The following is a 25855-nucleotide window of genomic DNA, read 5'->3' on the forward strand; positions in this document are numbered from 1 at the left end:
ATGAAGTGGCACAAAGCGCAGTTTGCTATTTTCCTGTGAAATAGGTCTTTACGAAGATGTCTGAGAAGCACGTCTATATTTACATTTACATTTATGCATTTAGCAGATGCTTTTATCCAAAGCGACTTACAGAGCCCTTATTTCAGGTACAATCCCCCCGGACCAACCTGGAGTTAGACTTAGCGCATGCTTGAACAAAAACATAACTTCATGGCCATGCCTATGAATATCACGCATATGATGAAACACATAAAGCTGCACAACAAAACAACATGATCTCATTAATTTTCAAAGAGAGCTGCCGATCAGATTTCGAAAGAAATGGCCAGAGGAGCAGTCCACCAATCATTTTAGAGCAACTTCAAGAGATACGTAATGTATGTCCTATGTGGCCCAAAAGTGTGAGACCATTAGCAAAAATACTTGTCAAGTCAAGCCATTTTTATTTGTATGTCGCCTTTCACAACACACATCATTTCAAAGCAGTTTTACAGAAGATCAGGCATTAACAGACGATAAAAGACTGTGTCAAGGAACACAAATCCATAAGATGTTGATTAATGAAGAAAAATAACCTTGGGAGAAACCCTCTGGCTAACATCATGAATATAATGCCAATATTACTTATGTATAGTGCAAGTCATGGTTTATCATTATTAAACTAAGTAAGTGTTAAGGGTCAGTGTTTAAACAAAGATTTTATATGAACTGTAAGATTAATGACCAATGTCTTTGAAGTCCATCCTGGATTAACTGCAGAAGATCACATAGATTTTAATTGGCTGATGAAGGCGTTTGTTGGCAATTAATTGATAATCTATAAAGTGTAGTCCATCATTAGACCGAGGTGATGCAGGCAGAGGTCAGTGAGGTGCATCGCAGTTCAAACTGGCCGGTAATTTCAGTGAGGTCTATCCTAAGTCCAAGGTTCAGGCAATGGCTTCTGAATTATCCCATGTCTTAAGGTTGGAGTTGTTATCAGTTCATCCTCTGAAGTCCATCGTAATAGACTGGAGTAATGTCTTGCTGGCACCGGCTGCTATTAGTGATCATCACACAGCGACACGTAGAAGTGGAGTCCAACACGAAGCAGGAATGGAGCTGTTGAGACATGGAAACAAATAAAATAATATTAGCATAGATGCCATTCAATTTATTACAGAGTTATAGATCATGATCAATGTTTCTGGTTCTGGAAGACCTATAGCAGCCTAATTGTGAGTTGAAGGATAAATTAGGTGTATGACTGGCTAAATAGATGACAATGAGTGTGTCAGCATCTCGAACAGTGTTAGGGAGACTATTTCATAGTTTAGTAGCCAAATATGAAAAGGATCTACCTCCTTTTGTGGATTTTGATATTCTAGGAACTATTAACAGGCCAGAGTTTTGCGATCATAATGAATGTGATGGGATATAGCATGGTAGAAGATCACTTAAGTACTGCGGAGCTTGACCATTCAAAGCTTTGTACATAGTTAACAGAATTTTAAAATGTATATGAAATTTAACAGGTAGCCAATGTAACGATGACATAACAGTTAAATGTTAATTAGTTAAATGTATTCAATTATTTTGACTACATTTATATATTAATTACTAGAATATAAACAATTTGCATTACAATTTGAGTAAAACTTTGAATTGAAAAAGAATGAATGTGTGTGTGTGTTGGTGGATCTTTGTGTGTGTTATATATACTGTATATATACACTCACCTAGAACTTTATTAGGAACAGTATGGTCCTAAAAATAGTTCCCAATATGGTCTTCTGCTGTCGTAGCCCATTCGCCTCAAGGTTCGATGTGTTTGCATTCTTAGATGCTATTCTGCACACTACAAATGTACAGAGTGGTTATCTGAGTTACTGTAGCCTTTCTGTCAGCTCAAACCTGTCTGGCCATTCTCCGTTGACCTTTTTCATCAACAATGTGTTTCTGTCCACAGAACTGCCGCTGACTGTATGTTTTTTGTTTTTGGCACCATTCTGAGTAAACTCTAGAGAGTGTCTGTTGTGCATGAAAATCCAAGGAGATCAGCAGTTATACCAGTCAAACCAGCCTGTCTGGCACCAACAATCATGCCACTAATTTTCCCTATTGTGATGGTTGATGTGAACATTAACTGAAGCTCCTGACCCATATTTGCATGATTTTATGCAATGCATTGCTGCCACATGATTGGCTGATTAGATAATCAAATGAATAAGTAGGTGTACAGGTGTTCCTAATAAAGTTCTAGGTGAGTGTAATTATGCATATATAATGTAAAAATATCTAAAAATCCTTAATACAAGATACATTTTATTGATATTGTTTTAGAAACAACACTGCATGAGATATTTAGGGTTTTCAGAGAATGTATTTTTAACATGTGTATTTTGTTTTACTGTACTGACAGTTTTTTATAGTCAAAACAAGTGAAAAAAATCTACCAGTGCTGAAGAAGTAATCCAAAGTATTTAGAGTACGTTACTGACCTTGAGTAATCTAACGGATTACATTAAAAATTACATTTTACAGCATGTATTCTGTAATCTGTAGTGGAATACATTTAAAAAGTAACCCTCAATCCTGCGCACGCAAGGGAAGAAAGCTGGCATGCTTGTGAAGGGGAACAGTATGCGTGTTAGGAATTAACAGTTCACATGTCTATGCACTTAAATGTAGGATATTTTGGTTGTATAAATACATGACAAATAATTAAATTATTTGTCTGAATAAAATTCTCCACAATTAAAATTGTAATACAATGGCTCACTGTATTCGCTCACAATTATTGTAAGGCATTAGCATTAATAAGATAAAATTAAATTACGCACCATTTTTGGTGCAAGAAAAGTAGAATAACATCATAAATGGACTTCACATTTTAAAATAAATAAATAAAATATTACAGAAGTGCAGAATATGAACCCTTTAAGTGCTCTAATTGCTCTTGCTACACAGTGAGCAAACAGATAACAGACTAAGAGAACAAGTCAACAAGGTACTCAGCCAGTTTTACCATAAAAATAAAGAAGACAAACAGCAAAAGGCCCAAAATATCTTTAATCAGGGGAGGAGCTAGGGGGTGGGCAGGGGTGTCCATGGCAATCACTGACCAAAGCCTGGCTACCCCACTCAAAATATCTTTAATCAGGGGAGGAGCTAGGGGGTGGGCAGGGGTGTCCATGGCCATCACTGACCAAAGCCTGGCTACCCCACTCAAAATATCTTTAATCAGGGGAGGAGCTAGGGGGTGGGCAGGGGTGTCCATGGCCACCTGAAATATCTTTAATCCGGGGAGGAGCTAGGGAGGGGGCAGCGGTGTCCATGGCCACCATTGACCAAAGCCTGGCTACCCCACTCAAAATATCTTTAATCAGGGGAGGAGCTAGGGGGTGGGCAGGGGTGTCCATGGCCATCATTGACCAAAGCCTGACTACCCCACTTGAAATATCTTTAATCAGGGGAGGAGCTAGGGGGTAGGCAGGGGTGTCCATGGCCATCATTGACCAAAGCCTGGCTACCCCACTGGAAATATCTTTAATCAGGGGAGGAGCTAGGGGGTGGGCAGGGGTGTCCATGGCCATCATTGACCAAAGCCTGACTACCCCACTTGAAATATCTTTAATCAGGGGAGGAGCTAGGGGGTGGGCAGGGGTGTCCATGGCCATCATTGACCAAAGCCTGACTACCCCACTCAAAATATAAAGCCTGGCTACCCCACTCAAAATATCTTTAATCAGGGGAGGAGATATTGGGTGGGCAGGGGTGTCCATGGCCACCTTTGAGCAAAGCCTGGCTACCCCACTCGCAATTTCTATTTTGGTAATGTTTTTGTTCTGGGCACATTTTTTTCTCAATACCAACAACCATCAAACACCCCTCCCCCCAAAACACATGTGCTGATTCGAACATTCAATGATGTGCCACCACAGACTGATCCTTGGACCCTGCTCGTCCACCCCTGTGAAAAGTTTCTGGCTCCGCCCCTGTCTTTCATGCATCTTAAAATTATTTTTCAGTATACACTACCTAGCATTAAACTCCATATTTACTCTCGCATACACAATCCTCTTTGATGAAATGATGAAAATAAATGACAGAGGAAAAGACCAAGACCTTGAACTTATTGAACTTTGTACAGTATCTTGTTGACCAAAAACAAAAATGCTGCAGTTGAAAGACACACTATTTTGTACAGCACATTTCTTAAATAGGCAGATTTTCACATTTGATGTCAGTACAGATGAAACAAACATTAGCAGTAATGCAAAAATGCCATAAAACCTTACAGACGAAAGTTTAAAACAAACAGAACAAATATAAGCCTCACTCTTTCGTGGCTCTTTTATTGTAGGCAACATTGTTTTATCACAGCATGTTGAAAATAAATCAGTGCATATAAAAGGCCTAGACATCTGCACACAGGGCACGTGACTCAAATGTTGTCATCAGCAGAAAGCCCAAACACTGAACACTTGCGGCCCAATTTTTCTTACAGCGCATACTATAAGCGCAGTATGCGTATTCAGCTGGAGTTATTTACTCGAATTAATGGGTCCACAAGGTGGCAACACTCACAATTTATCCTTTGCTGTCACGAAGAAGTGCTTGAATTTGTCATCGTCAGATCATCAGATGACGAAGTTGGAAACAACAACAGTGTTTGTGCTCGTCAAGAGCGTTTGTTTGAGGAGGTCAGGAGATACCTGCATTTATATAACTCAAGTCTAAATAAATATAAAGACATCTTTATGGTCTAAACTCCTGAGGAAAAATAGTCCAGAATCTAACAGCAGTCGTAGCGCACATGTGCCAATCACCTGTCTATGCAAATTAAGTTTACTTTGAAAGGCTAGTGCTGGTCTGTATACAGATGCTAAGTGTTTGTGTCAAAACCGAAGTTTACTTTGAGATTTAAAACCACAAACTCTTATTATGATTTCATGGGATCTTAAAAGCTGAAATATGTAATTTCTGCACCACAAGCGCAACCAAAACAAAATTTAAATATAAACATAGTTTCAAAATTGCTTTCTGAAAACGCCCGTTTGCCATTGATCAAACAAACAAAGTCCCGCCCCAACTCATGCCATTTGTCGAGTCAATGATAAAACAAACAGAGGAATTTTCATAGCGTCACAGAGACTCAGTGTTTACAGTTTTCAAGAAAATGAAACTTCAAATGGCTTACTTAATGTTGTCTCTGCATCTTAAGCGGGGGTAAGAGAAAGTATTTTAACACCCAAAAAGTTAATGTTTTAATATTTTTATATTTTAAGAAAGTTACACATCTGTCAATTACAATAGCAGATAATGGTAAATATAATATAATTCCTAAATCAAAAAGGCAATGACAAGTAAAAAGGACAGTCATAAAGAATTGAGTGTAAGGGTCAAAAGTAATCACCAATCATGGATTTAATATCATGTCACACCCATCAGACATCTTTACATTGGGTACAGAACTGGATAAAGCAGCTTTCAAAACTTCTATTTCAGAATGTGTTGACATAACAAATTTATTTCATAGTATATCTCAAATATATCCTAGATTTCATAATATGCTCCCCTTAAAAGCAGAAGTCTAAAGTCAAAACTATCCAACTTGCTGGTTCAGACTGTACTGAAAGCTGCAATAAAGACAGTGAAGCAAATAAGACAGAGGCCACAGTGGACGTGCTGGTGTAATCAGCTTTGGTAAACCCTGTTACCCCTTTTTGTTACCAGAGCCTGTGCTTGGCTAGTTCTCAGCCAGAGGAATCTGGAGCCTATCTCAAACCAGCCCATATTTCCATTGATTTAAGAACTGAAAAGTGACGTACCAGGTTACATAGCTACATGGTAGTTTTACCTGACTACCTAACCTGCCCACAAATAAACCTGGCATGTCAGTGTCACAGTGTTTGTGTACAGCTTTTTCAAAACATATTTAAAAACATACAGAGTAATGCAAACCAACTTTCTTCCATTGCTCACCAAGATTGCCATGTAGCGTGCTCGTGTCCTCTGTAGACCACCGCTGTAAGCTATTTATGTTTGATATGTTGATGTAATAACGTTATGACCTCTGAAGTTTCAGTAACTGATCTACAGACTCGGGGGAGAATTCAAGAATGAACTGCACACACCGATAGCTTGGTTTATTTGCAGACACTGTCTGCATTATTTTAGCGTCCAATTCACAAAAGGAATTATGCAAATCGGGTAACAGCACAAACACAGCTACAAAATTAGTTTTGAATGCAATTTGGGATTACTGCTGCCACTGTTGCTAGAAAATGTACACAAATGTCTAGCTTTAACAAAATTCTCCCTTAGAGAGTCACAAATGGTAAGTGGTCTGCACTTATATAGCGCTTTTTTTAACCTTAGATACACCAATGGCGGCAGAGCTGCCATGCCAGGTGCTAGCCTGCCATTGGGAGCAATTTGGGGTTCAGCGTCTCGCTCAAGGACACTTTGGCATGTGGAGTCATGTGGGCTTGGAATCGAACCACCAACCCTGCGGTTGGCAGCCGACCCGCTCTACCACCAGAGCCACAGCCGCCCCAAATGATGCTCAAGTATTGATAAGTCTGTTTCAATTGTTTCAAAAACAACAGCTGAGACTGCGTACCAACTGTAAAGAGTAGTGAAAAGTGTGTTGTTTGTTAAAATTAAATAATAGAGCATTTAAAGTTTAAAGGCAAGTTTGAAAATTCAGCATTGATGTCACTCACTTTGTCCTGTTGTTCCCACAACATATAGTACTTGTAGCTTAACTGGCAGAGCATGATGCTAGCAGCGCCAAGGTCATGGGTTAGATTGTATTCACTGCAAGTCACTTTGGAGAAAAGCATAAATGTAAAACGCAAGATGATTGTAGTAGCTGGAATCGAACATTTTGTGAAATCCGTAACAATGTTGTGTCAGTAACGTGATCAATGGATAAAACAATTGAAAAGACTGGATGATTCTTAAGTTCCAGTGTTTACGAATTTCCCTCTACATTGATGGTGGTGACCGTAGCCATGAAGCAACGCTGGAACAGGTGGTCTGGATCAGGCGGCTGGTTGTCACAGTCTAGTTTTCCCCTTTGGAAATGTTTGCGGAACCCTTGCGGTCCTGATGGTGCAGTTGGTTGGCCTAGACCCTCCTGAGGACGTAGCTCTGACCCTAGACATAAGAAACCCATTACAGACATATTAAGATCCCTCTTAACATAGATTAATATACCTAGCAAACTATACATAAGTATGCATGTGTCCATTACTGTGGTGGCTGGTGATTTTCAGAATTGGGGAAGCACAGACAATTGTTTTTGGTGTCCAAACTATTACTCAATTAAATATGTTAACAAAAATCATTCTCAAAACTGTTTTTGCCAAAAAATCTGCTGATTTCATCACTTAAATGGAAGGTGATGTGTGAGATTGATTGACTGATTGATTTATTGTCATTGCTTTTACAATGAAATGTCAATTAGCATCATCTCCTCCAAATAGCACACACCTATAGAAAAGTGCACAGAATAATAAGTGCCCTAAAAAAACATATATTTGCATGCTGGGACATTACATGATATAGCAGGACATACAAACAAAACAAGTATTTAATCATAGATCAGTCCTAGTATGTATGTGATGACAGGTGGTGGTGCTCCCCCAATAACAGATCTACAGGAGTTTAAGGAATTTACAGCCTGTGGAAAAAAGTCTATTTGTCCATGTTTCCACTGTTCTGAACCACCTATCCGATGGCAACAGCTCAAACAGTTGGTGTCCTGGATGAGTTGGATCATTGCTAATGCTCTTAGCCTTCTTAAGGAGTCTGTTTGAATGTAAATCATCTAGGCTTGTGAGCTCAGATCCAATGGCCTGCTGTGCTGCCTTCACTACGCGTGTCACGTCCTGTCGGTCAGCAGCAGTGCAGCTGGTATACCACACTGTCATGGAGTAGGAAAGAATACTCTCCATGGTACTGTGATAAAAATTCCCTGTCAAATCCATGTCAAACCTTGTGTGACGCAGATTCCCAGGAATTTGATACTCTCCACTCTTCCCACCTCCTCTCCATTTATGTAGAGGGCAGAATAAGTGGATTTCCATCCCTGAAATCTACTATGAATTGGTGTCTGTTTGTAAGAAAGTTCATGATCCAACTGCAAAGTGAATTTCCCAAACCTATGAGTTTCCTGACCAGTTTGTGAGGAACGATGGTATTGAAAGCTGAGCTAAAAATCAATGAAGTGCATCCGCACATATGTGTTCTACTGGTCCAAATGGGTTAGGCAGCGTGCATTGCTATTGAAATTGCATCTTCTGTGGACCAGTTTGCTCGAAAGGCAAACTGATATTGATCAAGATTGTTTGGAATATCCGATTTAATGTGCGCCAGAATTAATCTTTCTAAGCATTTCATAGCTACAGATGTTAGAGCAACTGGCCGATAGTCATTCAGATATTTTGGTGGTGATTTCTTGGATACAGGGATGATAATTGACGCAAGTAGGAACAACAGCTTGTTTCAATGAAAGGTTAAATATATTTGTAAACACCCCTGCCAATTGGTCTGCACAGTCCTTCAGTACCCTTCCTTGCACTCCATCTGGGCCAGCTGCTTTGGTGATGTTAATTCTGTGCAAGGCAGTGTTCACTTGATGATGGTGTAAAGTGAGTATTCGTACCTTGTCCTTTGTTGTGGTATGTGTGTCAACTTCTCCTGCGTTTTGTTCTTCAAAGTGAGCAAAGTATTTAATGAGGACATCAGAGAATGAAGTGTCAGTGTTAGTGTGGAGAGCGTTGTTGTTCTTATAATCTGTCAACACCTTAATCCCCTTCCACATACTGTGAGAGTCATTGTTGTTGAAATAACTCTCTAATCGCTGTTTATATGCATGCTTTGCCTTCTGGATACCCTTCTTCAACTGCCCCCGGGAATTTTTGTAGGCCAGTGTGTCTCCGGATCTGAATGCTACATCACAAGTTCTAAACTATTAAACAGTACAAAATCTTTTATAACGAATCGCCACTGCTTCAAGAGTTTGAACAATTTTCTAGCTAATCTATTCTGGACAACATATACAGTGACCACGATATTCCAAGTATTCAGAAGCTGTATGTCCATACTGCATATCTAGTTATGAATGTAAATGTGAAGTAAACAAAACGAGACGTGATCTTGAGTTTTAGAGTTAATTAATGAACTAATTGGATAATTAAATATCCATTTGTTTGATACTTTTATTCTAGGAGTTATGTATTTTGCTCAAGGAAACGGTGGTGCACTGGACCTACTTTGTGGTTTAAGCAGCACCTTTGAAGAATCCATTACAGATAATAATGCTTCCATTCAAACAAAGTTATAAAGTAATTTAAAAAAAATAAACCTACTGCACAAACTCTTATGGCACGGTCACAAATACCTTTGCACGACAGAATTCCACTGGCCAAATAGTCATCTCAATGGGAATCCGTGCAATCATGAATTTTTCGCGATGGACTTCCGGTGGCGAAGAATTTCTTTGCGCTGATTTAGCCGTGAGTTCAAGTTTGGTGAACTTTGACAGGCGAAATCAGCGCGTTGACTAACAGGAAGTTGCTTAGTTTGGCGGTGACCTCTGTGTGGGTGGTGCTACAGCTACTCTGAAGTATTAGCGTAATTCGTAAGTTTCTTTTTAACTTAAGTCTAACTGAGTATAATGAACAGCATTAAAAAAGTTAGCTTGACCATAATAATTTTGCTGGTTTCACACGTGCTCAACGTCTGCCCACAACATCTTCGCCCAAGGACTTTCGCCGTGAGAAGATATTTGTGACCGCGCCTTTATAGACCAGAAGCCTAATTAAATAAGGTGTTCAGAAAGGACTAACACGATGTTATTTCATGAAACTCAGCTGTACTTGAAAACACCCAAGAGTCCTGATTTATGAATAACCATAGCAGATGGGTGAAAATAGCAGACAGATGGACGGCTATGTTCAGAAAAGCATATTACCATACTATTTCTGCATAATATTTGTGCACATACTAAAAATGTTTTTGTACATATGCCCTATCTAGTACAACAGTACCTGTTTTCTTTTTCAACCGTCTTTATTCCTTAATACCATTGGGATTTTATAACATCCTCAATAAGAGAGTTCTAAGCAATGAACCAAACCAACAAGCTCTGAGGTGAAGCAAAAAAATATTTTTACAAAATTATTAAATAACTGATGGCTTCAACAGAAGCATATTCCTTTGATTATCAACCTCAGAGTTCACGATAGGCCTGTCTTGGCTTTAGAAGTTAACGTTAAAAATAAATTTGCCAATGGAGAATATTAATGGGATTTTCACTTCTGGAACCAGACCCTGGACTTCTCAGAAAATGGTAGTATACAACCAGAGCTCACTTTATGGAATATATTATATATACAAGCAAAGGCATGCAAAGTATTTTTAAACTTCTCTTAAAATGAAAAGTAACTGTTTATATTTCTGTGATAATAATTGAACATCATTCTCTGTAATAAATGCGACAACAATGTAACCTATTACTGTCTGGAATGTCTTAATAACACATTGCATACTGTTTCACATACTAGTTACAAACTTGTACTATTCTAGTACTTGAAATTTGTTATGGTCGCACTACTTGTACTGTTGTTTTCTTTGATTAATAGCTTGTTTTATTTTTTACTTTTGAATAAAATCACCTGCTAAAGGAAAGAAAAGGTTTGGCTGGAAACATTATGGAGACTGTTATCACCTGTTAATCAATGAGTGGTTGCTTGAGAAGGGTATAGCTGTAGACAGAGCTCCAAAAAGGGGTGGGAGCTCCAAATCGCCAATAAAGATTTAAGGAGCCTCTTACATAACCCTACCCCAGACCCTAGCCATCTGTGGAGGTGTTGGCCCTTTTGGAGTTGGCGCAAAACCCTTTGAAGTAACTTCGCCCCTTACGGAGAAGCCACAACCTATTTCGGATATTCCGCCCCATTTGGAGATCTCTGGCCTGCAGCCAAACCTACTTGGGGTTGCTTTGCTGTAATTAGGCAGCGAGTATATAAAAAGAGATCTCAAATGAGGGAAGAATTAAATGGATGAACACTCTGTCATTGTTTGCATACCTTCATTTTGTTCCAAAACTGAAGGGATACAAAAGGAGACGTTTTGCTGGTGATTTATTCTGTCAAGCTCCAAAACTACGAGCGGTCACCACTTCTCCTAGATTACTTTGCAATCTCAGCACCACCATATTGAATATAACAAGTATTTGGAGTATTCTAAACATTTTTTAAAGATCAATGCATATTCATCCTCAATACTTTCAATCATCAGATCATAATATAAGTGGTGCTTTTGTGTTCAGATTATACAAGGATAGACAAATATAGGGGGTAAATGTAACAAGAGTCATTGTGATGTTAGTTGTTCTTTCAAACAAACTCTTGAAGCGAAAGTGGCGTTGATTATTCTATTTCTGAAGGGATGTGGGGGGCTGTTGTCTTACAGGAACATAGAGATAATAGACTTCATTCAATAATCTGATGAAGCCCTAAAAGCAATCATTTAAATAACAAAAAAATCATGATTTTCTTTATCCTCTTAAAGGGGTTATATCATGCATTTTTATTTGGGCTGTCAATCAATGAATACGAGTTTCCCACTCGGTAGTTGCACATGAACGGCCCCTCAAGTCGTAATTACTACTGGGAAACTCGGAAATAATTTCGATACCAGATTTTCCGAGATGGGAGGAGTCCTAAACTTTCAACATGGTGGAGGAGAGTACAGTATCTGTAGTGAATGACAGGTTTGTTCATTTTTCTAAATACAGCTAACTGTTAGCGCTTGCCGTTTTGGTCATGTTCGTCTATGTATATCAGCAACCATTCGATGCATGTTGTACACTTTTACACCATGAAAGTGCTTGTATTTGATCAAAATGCCATTATCGTCAGCAAGCTAACTGAGTGATATGTAGTATGCTGTCAAAATAAAAGTTAATCAAGAAATATTTTTGGATGAACCTGGCGTCGTCCATGTTTCCTGCTCTTTCCGACAACAAAGCATGTGAACACGACGTACTTGTAATTACCACTTAAGAAGTGGGAAGTAGGATAATTCCGATAGCACATGAAGGCAGCATGTGCCTTCTGACGTCTGCCATGTCACATGTCGGTTTACGATTTTATGCCAAAAGCACTGAATAACCCAATGATTTCAAATCCGTTTTCTTGCATGTTCAGATTTTTTGATAAGCAAATTTTGTATGTAAATGTGAAAATTCCTTAATTAAATTTTTTGCAGTAGACAAAGAGGAGAGAGGATGGCAGAAATGTTCAAAGCTTAAAAAAGTGGAAAAACAACTCACTGTGATACCTTAAAACATTGATCTCTAAACTTCTTATAAAATGCCTTTCATGTATGAAACAAAAAAAGAAAAATCTAAAGCACAATGGATGGGGTCACTGTAAAATGATACTCGGTGACTTTGAGGAGACAACTACAAAGAAAAGACGAGGAGGTAAAAGCCACCGGGGAGGGGACATCGCAGACAAAATCACACCTCTAGACTGCACCAGAAGTGGTTTTCCAGCAGGATAACACAAAACCACATTTTGCCCAGATTACAAGTGCATGGCTGCGAAAGCAGAGAGTGCAGGTGCTAGACTGGCCTGACTGCAGTCCTGGCGTGTCTTCAACTGAGAATGTGTGGCACATTATGAAGCGCACTATATGGCAATGAATATATATATATATAATATAAACAATTAAGATCACAAGGTAAAACATCATATAATGTGTTGTGGTAGTGCTTTTAATATAGCACAGGGTGAGTAGAATCACTCCTTTATATTTTTAAAAGCTTTTTCAATGCTATCCCAACTTTTCAGAATTGGGATTGTACATAAACTGATTGATAAAGCTATTTAAGTTGCATTTATTTTTATATGTGAGAAGAAAGAGTCCACAAAGTGATAGCAGAGGCATAAAACTAGCTCAGCTAGGTCGAAAAGGTCAATTACACAGTCAAGTGGCCATTATACAAAAATATCTGAAACCAGAACGCCACCATAGACAAATCAGAATTACAGGCCGACTTAAAGGCAAACAAGACGCATCACAATTATTGGCAATTCTTGAAATTGTTATGAACTAAAGACTTGCATATTCACACATGAAAGTTTAGCAACTGTTAAGTAGATATGGAATTTTTGGGCAGATACCTGACTGACAATTCAAAGCACATTGTGGCCAATACAGATTCTCAGAAATTATATTTTTTAATTGGAAATACTGGAAATTGCACATGTTGTCCACCGCTGACATGCTTTTATATTTTATTCTTTCAGTTGGCGCTTGATGTTCTGAAAACCGAATCCTCCATGCATTTAAATCTCAGAACCTTTTACATCTCATAGCAGAAATTTTACAGTGGATAGTTAGTTTTAATAAAAATTGATGGTTGTAAGGATGCATACCTGTGAATGGGAATCCGCCTCAACAGTGTTTATAAAACTATAATAAAAATCATCATTCGGTAATAGTTAATCACTGTGATACTAGCCAGCGTTCAGAAAAGTAAGATGTACCACATGTCAGCACCACCTATGCACAGTTTTGGATTTAAATCTCAGAAATTGTTTTGTCTTATTGTAGACAAATATATCAGAACTTTGAATGATATGCAGAATTTTGAATGAGGCACATCTATTGGGGTTTTTCCACTGTACAGCTCGACTCAATTCGACTCTGCTCGCTTTTTTGGTGTTTTCCACTGTGGATAGTACCTGATACTTTTTTTATTACCACCTCGGTCGAGGTTCCAAGCGTGCCGAGCCGATACTAAAAGGACGTAAAAATCCTGCAGATCACTGATTGGTCAGGGACAATCGTCACTACCAGCGTCACTGGATTTCCAACACGTGACATCAACCCTCTAGTTTTAAAGTTAGCAACAGCGATAACCGTATCATTTGTTCAAGCGACTTTCGAATTGTGACAAAAGAAATGGCTGTGCGCAAAACCACACCGTGGTCAATAAACGAGGTGCAGACGGTCCACTCGTTAGCGATGAGCGAAACAAAAAAGTCTCTGAGGAAGTGTCTCAGCTGTTGGCTGCACACGGCTACCACCGGACCAACCAACAGTGTAGCGAAAAATTTAAAAAACTTAAAAGTGACCAGAAATATCAAGGAAAAGTGGAAGTGGTTTGACCAAATGGATGCTATCTAAACCGGTGAGCAATGGGAGGGAGAGTGCCCTGGACTGATGGATGATGGAGGATGGTATGTTTTGTTATGTTAACTCTATACTCTGCTTGAAAGCTTCACTTTATTTAGTTGACCAGCTACTGGAAGCTTCCAAATCAACCAGGCCAATTTAACTGTTACACTTGTGTAAAATCACCATGCAACAACTGCTTTATGCACCACAATGAGCTAGTAGCAAACAGCTAGCGGTCGTGTTATTGTTTTGGTCAGTTTGTGTCGTGTTTAAGATGATGTCACGGCAGTAGAGGCGGTGCAACTATGACGATCCACCTATAATCCCACCCACGTTTAGGTGGCACTAAACTGCAGTGGAAATGCAAGCTCAGAAACGTAAATGAGTAGAGTTGAGAACGTGCAGTGGAAAAGTGCCATATGTCCTTGGGGAACTGATTGGTATTTGATGTGAGAAGTTGCTGTTGAAACCTTTTCTTGTTTATAACAAGCTGTATCGAACTGCCATTTGCAGAAGTTCCAGTCACCACCTGAGGTTCAATATCTTTGTGAATAATGTGAAAGCAACATTTATCCAATCAAAGCCTTGAGAAAGCATCAGGGAACTTCAACAAAAGACCAATTTCCACATGTGGAAACATCTTGAGGAACCATATTCAGTTCCAAAATAAAAGAAAGCTGACTGTTGGTAGCATTTATTGCTCAGAATTAACAAAAACAAATTTTAGCCAGTAGATTAGGCGTTGGTTTGTACGTGAGTCAACACAGGTTATGTATGTGTGTGTATTTCTGCTCTTACCTGGAGCATGTAGAGGCAGTCCATTGTCCAAACCCCGGGGTTTAGTAGCAATAAACAGGTAGCACAGCACACATAGAGTGATGACGAAGGCTAATAACACCACAGCGGCAATAGACAAACCAACCAGAGCCCCCAAACTGAAGAGAGAAACATAGAGAGAGAGATTAAACAGTTTTGCATGTAGACCACGTTGTTTTAAAGCAATATTAAACACCCAATGAAAGGATTTGCCGAGCACTCTTTTCTGGTTGTGTCTTTAAGGGAACCCTCAATCATTGCAAAGTATCATGAGAGTCTCATTGTTTATTGAGTTTATTTGGAGTCCCACATAAAATCTGTGTCTTCTCCTAAACCTTACACTAACCATGATGTCACTACCCCTAATCTTATAGGCAGCAGATGATTTCCCAGTATACTTTCTAGACAGGGTCCTGTTTTCTATCCTGTGTTAACTTATTTCCTTCTGAAACAGGCAGTTGGGACAGGACATTTCGACAAGCTCCTTTCTTTTTTTTCTTAAATAGCCAATAGCCTTTAATTACATTAAAGCCCACCAGAAATGGAAGCGCAGCATAGTTCTAGCGGGAAGACTAGCAGCTGTACATCATCACACCATTAGCTGGGTAATTCCCAGCCAATCAAATGTAAGCCGTTGCTTTATAAGTCTGCTCACAATCTATCACATTGCTGTTTCAGTGTGCTAACACGGCAACCTCCACCACCCCACCACCACCAGTTGAGTCCCGTCCTGCATGGGGGTAGGCTCCTCGCCCCTGCAGGACATGACGGTTCCGGGTACAACTCCCTCAGACAGCCAGATGGGGCCTACGCCAAAGAGAGAGACATTACTTCCTGTTTTACATTTATCAAATAAATGGCATCTTAAACTTCACTCAAGCCTGCGTGTCTTACCGATAGAACCACATTTGACAGCTTGTACCATGGACGACAGCAATGTTCAGATATCAGTAATGGTTGCTAAAGGAGTGAATGGTGGCGTAGTGGGCTAAAGCACATAACTGGTAATCAGAAGGTTGCTGGTTCGATCCCCACAGCCACCACCATTGTGTCCTTGAGCAAGGCACTTAACTCCAGGTTGCTCCGGGGGGATTGTCCCTGTAATAAGGGCAATGTAAAGCATCTGCCAAATGCATAACCGTAAAGGGCATAACTTGAGCATTTTTACGCAACCAAAGACATACCAACGATTCATGATTTACTACTGGCTATTGGTAGTCAGACACAGGTGGTATTGACAGAAGAAATTCTCATTAGAGAGCATTTGATTGGAAAAAATTATGTTTACATACAAGAGGAAGACTGTACATTTGAAATGTTTGCTAATAGTTACTTTTGTCAACTTTTAGGAGTACACTAGCATTTAGAAGTAATCAAAGCTAAGAGACAGTGACTAATATACATAAAACTCCACCACTGAATTTCATTGGGTCTTTGGGTAAGAATATTTGAAGGGGAAACGAACCATTTACGAAAACGACTATCATTTTCAATTATTATTATGTATTTTTTTTTTTAGATATTTTTTGGTTTCTTTCATGCCAATCCCTTCAAATTTACTTCGCCTTCCCTTAAAATCATTGGTTGAAAGCTCAAATTATTTTATTTCAGAAGATTAAAGCATGCCTTCATACGTCAGAGAAAAAATTTCAAACCAGCTCTGAAAAGCTTGAGTTCTTACATAAATCATTTAATGTTAATGGGTAAATTCTCATTCAAGTTTTGAGTGTAAGACTGAATTTGAAGAGGCAGTAAAAACAGTGGCGCATCCATCGAGAAACGCATCTGAAGAGCCATCGAGGGTCACAGTAATACTTTACCAGTATATGTAAAGTGACAAACTAATAGCACTTCTCTCAATGAAGATGAAATGTGTCATTTCTGTTCCACTAGCAGCACAAACTGAGTAGCAAAAACAACTGGATCTTTACAAAACTCTTTGCAAAACGAATCGCCACGATCAACCTAGTCTCATAGAATGTGAGATGCAGATCTCATCTAAATGTGCGAACATAAGAGATTATGGACAGTTTCGTATTTTGAAGATCTAAAACTTCTAAAAATCATTGAGATGAAAGCAAACAATCCCAGTTTAACCCACTGTGCGTCTGACTCACTACTATTACAGATTGTCCACAGAGCTCAAGGCGAAATCGTAAGGATTCATATGACTTTTCTAAATTTGGCTAATTCGTATGAGAATGTATGACTGCACTGATGTATGAATTCGTACGACTTTCACTACAGCCAGTGACGTCGCTGGACATCGTTTCCATCTAATACACGACAATTACTTGCTTCTGTCACACACACACACCAGCTTCCTATCATGTATACACACTCTACTGATCGGTTATGATTAGATAAGTGGTTTGGGGAAGGGTATAATATTAATAAGCATGTCCTTAACAATTTGTGCGAAACTCATGCTTACTTCCGTATTAGATATCTGGGTATTTGCACGTGATGAAAAAGCCATTTTGCCAATTTGGAGGTATTCTTGGGGTCATTGTCCATTTGGAAGACCCATTTGTGGCCGAGCTTTAACTTCCTGGCTGATGTCTTGAGCTGTTGCTTCAATATATCCACATCATTTCCCTTCATCATGATGTCATCTATTTTGTGAAGTGCACCAGTCCCTCCTGAAGCAAAGCACCCCCACAACATGATGCTGTCCCCCCCATGCTTCTTCGGCTTGCATGCCTCACCCTTTTCCCTCCAAACATAACGATGGCCATTATGGCCAAACAGTTCAAATTTAGTTTCATTAGACCAGAGGACATTTCTCCAAAAAGTAGGATATTACAGATCTTACAAGATCTTAATTGTCCATATACAAATGTCTTTTAATCTGTTATGTTTTGTCACATGGTTCCTGGATACACCGTAGTAATAATTTTCTTTTCCAGCCTTGCTGGAGATTAAATTCACAGAGGATGAACTGTTGCCAACTTCCAGCTTGGCAGCAAGGCATATTTCACTGGCCACTGACTGCACCTCACACATTGGATGGGCTTCACGGACAACAAATCACTGCCAACTACCAGCTAGACTGCAAGGCACACCTCACTGACCACAGCCTGCATAATCTCGGTCTTTGAATGGACTTCATAGAGAATAAACTGCTATCAAACGCAGCACATGCCAGTTTAAACAGCGAGTACCTTCACTGACTGCTTTCATCACTTCATACTCTCAATACAAGTGCAGCTACATCCACAGCATTTGTGGCATTATACTGATTACCACAAAAAAATAATTTTGACTAGCCCTTCCTTTTCTTAAAAAAATAAAAAGACAAAAAAACGAATCGAGACATCAAAAGAGGCTTGAGCACCTGCCTTTTTCTTCCTTGAGAGAAAGTGCCCTTTTTCTAGGGTGCTTTTTTTGTTATAAATTAATAATTAATAAATTAATAATTAATAATTAATTGTGCATCATGCATTAGAACGAGAACTAGGGTTGCAGTGGTTTGAAAAATGACGGTTATCATACCATGTACATTTGCTTATCTACGGTATTGAGGAAAAAATGCAACCAGATGGAGAATCTCACGTGTGCGTGCGCATCTCCTTTCCTCCTTGTCTGCCTGTCGGACTTGTCAACTTGAAGCGAGGTGAGGGGGTCTGACATGAGTGTGTGTGTGTATGTGTGTGTGTGTGTGTGTGTGTGTGCATGTGTGTGAGAGAGAGAGTTAAAACAGTGTTTCTCAACTGGTCTATTCGGACTGGGTCACGGACAGCAGGGAAAGAACAACGCCATGGTTCTCCAATTGAAGATATTTCGTCGGCCGCCCAAGTGATAGACTATTTAGGACTGCCGAGGCAGATTTAATGATAATCTGGCCCTCCACATGGTTTAATGTGGCCCGCAGATCATTTATCCTAAAAGCTTTATTTTTTTCACTGAATATTTCAGTTAACTTGCATTGGGACGTAACGCGTCTCCACAAGCGTTTAACATGCTCAGGGTTGCCAAATAAGAGAAGCAACACCCCCAGTTTGAGATTTATACTTGCGCAAATTGGAAATATTCCACCTAATGTTATACTTATTTTGCATATACTTATGCAATCTGGCAATCATGCACGCAAGTGCGCTTTTTCTGTCTCTTGCCTTCCCCTTTGAACAAATTTAGCGATCTGTACTGCAATATTCTGCTCAAGTAAAAGTGTTATACGGCTACTATTAAATTAAATATAAAAGTAGATCTCGGCATCATTGACATGCGAGCAAAAGCAAGCCAGAGATGAATATGTATATGTATTTTTTATTTGTGCAGTTTAGAAATGTTAAAGTCCCGTCGCACCTGTATGTTAATTTAACTCTTGCAGTAATCATTTATCATAGTCATGCAGCCGGTGTTATTCAGTTGTGTGCTGAAGTCAATACATCGAGGAGACACGCATCATCACACTTTTAGCATGTAAACGGGAAAAGTTTTAGAAAAAAATAGGTAAACTCGCCTGCATTCAGACAAACATTAAAAGTTCTATATCTTTTTTTTTTATTATAGCAGACCCCTAATGTAGAGATTGTTAAATTGAATAATAAATTAACAGGGAAGTAGAATAAATGTATAAGCTCAGCCTTTGAGTTTTTTATTGCCTGATAGAAAAGTATCTGCCTTTGTTGACCAATACAATATTTTAGGCGATAGCAGAATAGTCCCGCTAGTCACAGATACACTTCAGAAAATTGAGTACACAAATATTTCTGGACTTAAAGATACAAGAACTAAATCAATGTGGAACATTGACTCTCAAATGGAGGACAATGTGCCCCCCCCCACATGGGGGGGCCATGTGCTACTTAAAGAAATAATTCACATAAAAATGAAAATTATCTCATCATTTACTCACATTCATGCCTTCTGTCTATGACCTTCTTTCTTCAGAACACAAATTAAGATATTTAGAAGAATATTTCAGCTCTGAAGGTCCATTCAATGTAAGTGAAGGGGTGCCAACATTTTGACACTCCAAAAAGCACATAAAAGCAGCATAAAAGTAATACATACAACTCCAATGCATGAAATGCATGAAAGAGTGTGAATCACCAAAAACACAAGAAGAGAGTGAAAGTTAAAGTGGAGATTGACTGAGCAGGGAGGAGAATTAATAGTAAAAAAGGACTTAAATATTGATCTGTTTCTCACCACATCTATCTTATCGCTTCTGAAGACATGGATTAAACCACTGGAGTCACATGGATTAGATTAATTTATGCTGATTTATGCGCCTGTTCCACACTTCAATACTCACTACTCTTGAGTACTTTTAAATGAGCTACTCTTTTTACTCTTACTTGAGTAGTTTTTAAGACAGCTACTTTTACTCTACTCACACTACATTTTTTGAGAAGTAACAGTACTTCCCACCCCTGCACATAACTAACTGATATTAGCATTATGTTCATGCTGTTCAGCCATAGGGGAATGTTTCCACCCCCCTTCATTAACTAATATTTTAAGGAGATGTTCGTTCCTTGCCACAGTTGGCCATGGCTTGCTCACTGGATACCTAAATACAAAATATTAAGGGTGGGTTGCACCAATAAGTTATGTTTAGGGTTATGCTTAAACCTAACTTTAATCAATGTTCATCAGATAATTCTGTTGTATCAAATTTTAAACCTTGCTTAAATAATCAGAATTACATTTAAACCATCATTTTTGATAGTGGTTAAAATTTGACAATAAATCCAGTTTGATTTCCATCCTGTTGCACTACTCTCCTTAATTGAATCATAATTGGTGCAACCAACATTTAGACATTTAAGACCTTATGATGATTAAGACAGTATGATTTTGGAATGATGTGCATTGTGAAAAGCGTCAATAAAAATGACTTGAACTGCTGGAGAGAGATGATAATAAACTACTTTATACAGAGTCTGAAAATGTCACCCTAATGTCATCCAATCGTTTACTTTTTTCCCTTGAAACAGAAAAGGAGATGTTAGGTCTTGTCTGAACCTCTCCTGACTCGCGCTACATTCAGAGAGCTTAACCCTTGTGCAACCGTCGGTACATTTTTGTCTTTTTCATAACATTTTTTCGATCATTTTGGCTGTGTTAATGCCAGTGGCATACATTTTGCCAAAGGTGTGTATTTTTTAAGGAATTTTGATATTTCAAACTCAGTTCTTATAATATATCTATAATACACTGTGTATACAAAATAGTCACACTCGGGACCTTCAGGACAACAATGTCCCTATTGAAACCCATTAAAACTGCAATATTTGATCCCAGTGCCATTAAAGCATGATATCATGAATTCCATAATATTGTGCTTTCCTTCAGGAGCCCTGGCTTCAGAATGTAAATTTTTCATATTTTTTAACAGATGACGAAATTTTTCTCATGTTTAGCCTATGGAGCAAATACAAGCTTTTCCCCTGTTTACTGTATTATAGAGCACTGCAGGACCATTGAAGAAATGATGCAGCTAAAATTGTGTGGGTGTGTTGATATGGATGTCAGAGTGTCTTTTGTATGTGTGTATTGAGAAATGTGTGTGTGTGTGTGGAATTGAAAGGGTTAAAAGTCCTGAAAATGAATGAATATTTGGTAGTTATGATCAGGACTGATGTTTGGTAAAGTGGAAAATAACATCAAAATATAATATTTTTATGGAAGCTTTTTGACATGGACATGTTTGTCCTCTAAGGTCCCGAGAGTTTTTTGTTTTGTTTTTTAAATCTGACACTGCACAAAAATATTAATGCATCAAAATAAATGTTGTTGCTAATCATTGAAATATCACAGACTGTGATAATCCCCCCTAAAATATTCCCCTTAGTGTTTAGAATATGGAAATGTATTCATTTTTTTTTTGTTTTTTTTACTCCGTTACAAACAACATTGGCATTACATAAACAAACTGGCATTTAAGGGTTCAATTTCAAGTCGTTTTTCACTGAAAATCATACCCACCAATATAGCTGTCACATATCTCTTATACTTGTGCACATTGAGACACGTTGTGCTAAGTTTGACAACAAACATGAATGTTCTCCACAAGGTGCATTTAAATCTTTTATTTGAGAGATTGAAGAGCTAATGTTGAGACTTTTCGATCTGAGAAAGTGCGCGAGTTGTATGGGATACCTTTTGCCCTTTATGGAGCTAGTCAGTACAAATGATCATCTACCTAGAGAGAAAAAAAGTTATGCAAAACCATGAAAATCATGTGCGCTCAAAATATATTGTAGCCTATTTTTAAGATGCCAGTGTTTTCATCACAAAACTCCATCAACTTGAATTAACCAAATTTAAATTGATAAAACTTAAGAATTTAGGGTTTTCACATTTTAGAATGATAGTAAAGTCATTAAAACTATGGGATAACATAAATTAAACTATGGAACTTATGTTGTGACTAAACAAAATCTTTAAATAAATTAAATAAATTACTGTGTTATATTTTAGCATCTTCAAAGTAGACACCCTTTGCCTAGAATTTGCATACATGAAATCTTGACATTTTCTGGTATGGTATGCTTTTTAAACAGTATTGAAGGAGTTCGTATATATATATATATATATATATATATATATATATATATATAATTTATTTATTTATTTTTTTTAAGATTACGCAATTCAACATGATTCCTTCAATTTTGTTTTGTAATTGAAATGCGATAATCTATTTATTTATTTATTTTTGTGAGTTTTTAGTTTGGAACAACATGAAAGCAAGTAAATGTCAACTTTTGGATGAATTCCTTCAAATTTTTAATTTTTTTTTTTTTTTTTGCTCTGGTTAATTAAATAAATCAAACAATCAGATATTAACAATTCTCCTTATTAGAAAATGTACAACAGTAGCTCCAAAATACCATTTCCTGTAATTACTGTATACAAATAAAGTACATATTTTCCTGTCATTTTGTATATTTTTATATCAATATATTTCATATTTTGATGACAGTTTTGGAAAGAACAACTGTGAAAGTGTTTTGGACGAAAATAGTGTGCAGCATTATGCTGTTTTATTTACCTGAGCCACCACATGTATCCATACTCGTACGGGAAAAAGCTATTGGGATCGTCGCAGCAGTATTTGACGTCACTGAACCCGCAGCAGAAGATCGCGCTCGCATCGTTGTCGAGTTTCGGGCACGTGAAGGCGCTAACAAACACGTTCTCCGCGTTGTAATAACCAGCGCAGTCCGCGCTCATGCTGCTCTGGACTCAAGCCCTCAACCAACCACACGTGAAAGGACGAAAAATCCTCTCACATCCACGGGAGTTTCATTAGTTTGTGCGCGCGCGCGCTCTCTCTCTCTCTCTCTCTCTCTCTCTCTCTCTCTCTCTCTCTCTCCCCTCTTCCTATGTATTTTAAGTTAAATCGTATTGACAACACAATGCAGATTACAGACCGACAGACATCAAAGCTGTCTCTTCACTTTGTTATCACCTAGACCTTCCACGTAGCATCCAGATGCATGAAACTGCTCTCACATCCAGATGAAATGTTGCCACAGTAACATGGCAGAATCTACGTGGCCATGGGCTTCTCTCACACTGCTCCCCAGAGGTAAATGATCATATTGAACTTGTTTTGATGGAATCTTTTTGACAATTATAATTATTATTATTTTACTCCAAGGTGCTATGGCAAATCAAACTGTTCTATCCTATCTTAATCAAACTTCTAGTGAAAAGTGTGTTATCCTTTCATCAGGCTTTATCATTTAAAGGGATAGTTCACCTAAACATGAAAATTCTCTTGTCATTTACTCAGCCTCATGCAATCCAAGATGGAAGATCTAGGATGATTTTAAGAAGAAATCTCAGCTCTGTAGGTCCATACAATGGAAATCAACAGGGTCAGCATAAAAGTATAAAAGTAAACCGTATGACTCCAGTGGTTAAATCCAAGTCATCTGAAGGGATATGATAGTTGTGTTCCTTTTTTTTCATACTATAAATTCTTCTCCCTGCCCATTAGGTGGCGATATGCATGAGTAATGCGCCAAAAACAAAAGAAGAACGGATTGAAAGTGGATATTTTTAGTATAAAAAAGGAACTGTTCTGATGTAGAAATGCCTCTAGAACGTTTTTCAGTGAGCTCAGTAACGTTTGACCCGATGGTGGAAAATAGGCATTTGTCGAGGTTGTCTATTTGTCTGAGAGGTTTAACCCCCTCCATATTGCTTTAAAGTAGAACATCACTGTAGAATGGATCGCATAAGTTTGATGCTCTGCTCCAGGCCTGGACAGGGAAGAGAAATCGGCCCGGGATTTTACCTGGCAATTGGTCCAAATGTGTGTGTGTGTGTGTGGGGGTGCATTTTCGCTGTCCTTTTCTGCATATCGCGGCACCGTATTGTGGTCCGTTCTGCATAACGCACCGGCTCATCGTTGTTTATCATGGCCTATTCGGCACGTTTCGCGGCCTGACCACCGGCCCGCTCGGTTCTCCCGATGGCCATTACAATCCGCCCCTGATCTGCCCAAAAGTGCGTCGGCCCACTGGGAAAATGCGCGGTATGCCAGATTACCCGTCCAGCCCTGCTCTGCGCCACGATATTCAGTTTAGATGACTCACTCGACAGATGTGTGCTATCCTATCTCTGAAGGGTGCTGTGCAGAATTTCCGTTAGGATGTATATTTAGCACTTATAATGGGTCGAACACTAAATTAATGTAAGTAAATTAGCTTCATCTGCCAGAGATTCCAAGCTCACTGCTGGCGTAAAAATCCTATGAGCAGATTTGCAGCTATGTTTTATTTACTTTATGTTTAATTACATTGTCTTGTCATTTGCCGTGAGATTTACCAGGCTAGCCTGAGCGCACGAGACAGAGCCTGAAAGTGTGTCTCTCTGGGCAAAAGCGTGAGAGCAATTGGACTAATGGTTAGGCTCTAGTCCATCTAATGAGTCAGCCGAGCTTTAGGTTTTAACTGCTCTGGGAAACATGGACGAGAAAGAGCAAAATATCATGGTTCAGCGAGTGCAGCCGAAGCCTAGAGAGGTTGGCAGAGGATGAAGGTAAGCTAAAAGCAATAGGAAAGACGGAAAGGGACGACAGGTCAAAGAGAGCAAACATAGGAAGAGGATGGCAGAAGAGGCCATTAACAACACACAAGAACAGTAAGTAAGGGCGGTTGATTGGAGTGATTATAGCGCTGGAGAAATGTTTACGGCCCTTTGACCTTGCAGTCAACCTCTGCATTCATTGAATCATGCTACTACAGCCTTTTATTTAGCCTTATCAAAGTTGGCCTTATGAGTGCTTTTTCATCTCAACTGAAAAAGGTGTTGCTTAGTCCTAGTTGGAAAAACACTCTCCAACTTTCTGACTCGCATCTTCTCCTAAGATAACTACTTTTTGTTTGTAGCTTGTAGGGTTGGGATCAATGCTTTTTATTACATTTACATTTATGCATTTGGCAGATGCTTTTATCCAAAGCGACTTACAGAGCCCTTATTACAGGGACAATACCCCCAAAGCAACCTGGAGTTAAGTGCCTTGCTCAAGGACACAATGGTGGTGGCTGTGGGGATCGAACTAGCATCCTTCTGATTACCAGATTAGACCACTACACCACAATGTTCCAGATGATTATCGAGATGTAAATAGCACTCGTTGCACTATAGTTTTTGTCTCTACCAAAGTTGTGTTGAATAATTAGTATGGAAAGTCTAAACGGCAGGGTAATTTAAAGGGGGTCACACACCGGGCACATTTGGCGGATGATATGGCGCGTTCTAAAAAAAAAATATATACTTTCTATGAAGGTAGAGTTGAAGTCAGAAGTTTACATACACCTTAGCCAAATACATTTAAACTCAGTTTCCCACAATTCCTGACATTTAATCGTAGAAACATTCC

The 25855-nt window shown here is 38.7% G+C and overlaps 1 protein-coding gene across 2 annotated transcripts; it reads right to left on the minus strand.

The window, feature by feature from the left end:
* Positions 1–1012: 1012 nt before the first annotated feature.
* Positions 1013–23193, minus strand: LOC127624848 (protein shisa-like-2A). 2 transcript variants are annotated; one of them, XR_007968226.1, is made up of 4 exons: positions 23012–23193; positions 14986–15122; positions 6711–7146; positions 1013–1101 (listed from the first exon to the last, which is right to left on the minus strand). XR_007968226.1 is itself a non-coding variant. In XM_052099800.1 (3 exons), exons 1-3 carry the CDS (start codon positions 23191–23193, stop codon positions 6962–6964), a joined length of 504 nt encoding a protein of 167 aa, XP_051955760.1. In that variant the 3' UTR covers positions 6116–6961. The 2 variants fall into 2 exon arrangements, 1 of the variants encoding a protein (XP_051955760.1); XM_052099800.1 differs by lacking the exon at positions 1013–1101 and having other exon boundaries at positions 6116–7146.
* Positions 23194–25855: the final 2662 nt, after the last annotated feature.

Source organism: Xyrauchen texanus, chromosome 31, assembly GCF_025860055.1.
Source record: "Xyrauchen texanus isolate HMW12.3.18 chromosome 31, RBS_HiC_50CHRs, whole genome shotgun sequence".
Lineage (NCBI taxonomy): Eukaryota > Metazoa > Chordata > Actinopteri > Cypriniformes > Catostomidae > Xyrauchen > Xyrauchen texanus.

What these genes read in the sequence shown, in the direction of transcription:
- LOC127624848 (XM_052099800.1), bottom strand. Translation starts at nt 23,193, where the DNA reads ATGAGCGCGGACTGCGCTGGTTATTACAACGCGGAGAACGTGTTTGTT. An exon ending in GGATACATGTGGTGGCTCAG is followed by an intron (nt 15,123 to 23,011) that starts GTAAATAAAACA and finishes TTCTCTCTTCAG; the next exon opens with TTTGGGGGCTCTGGTTGGTT. An exon ending in ACTGCCTCTACATGCTCCAG is followed by an intron (nt 7,147 to 14,985) that starts GTAAGAGCAGAA and finishes TCTTATGTCTAG; the next exon opens with GGTCAGAGCTACGTCCTCAG.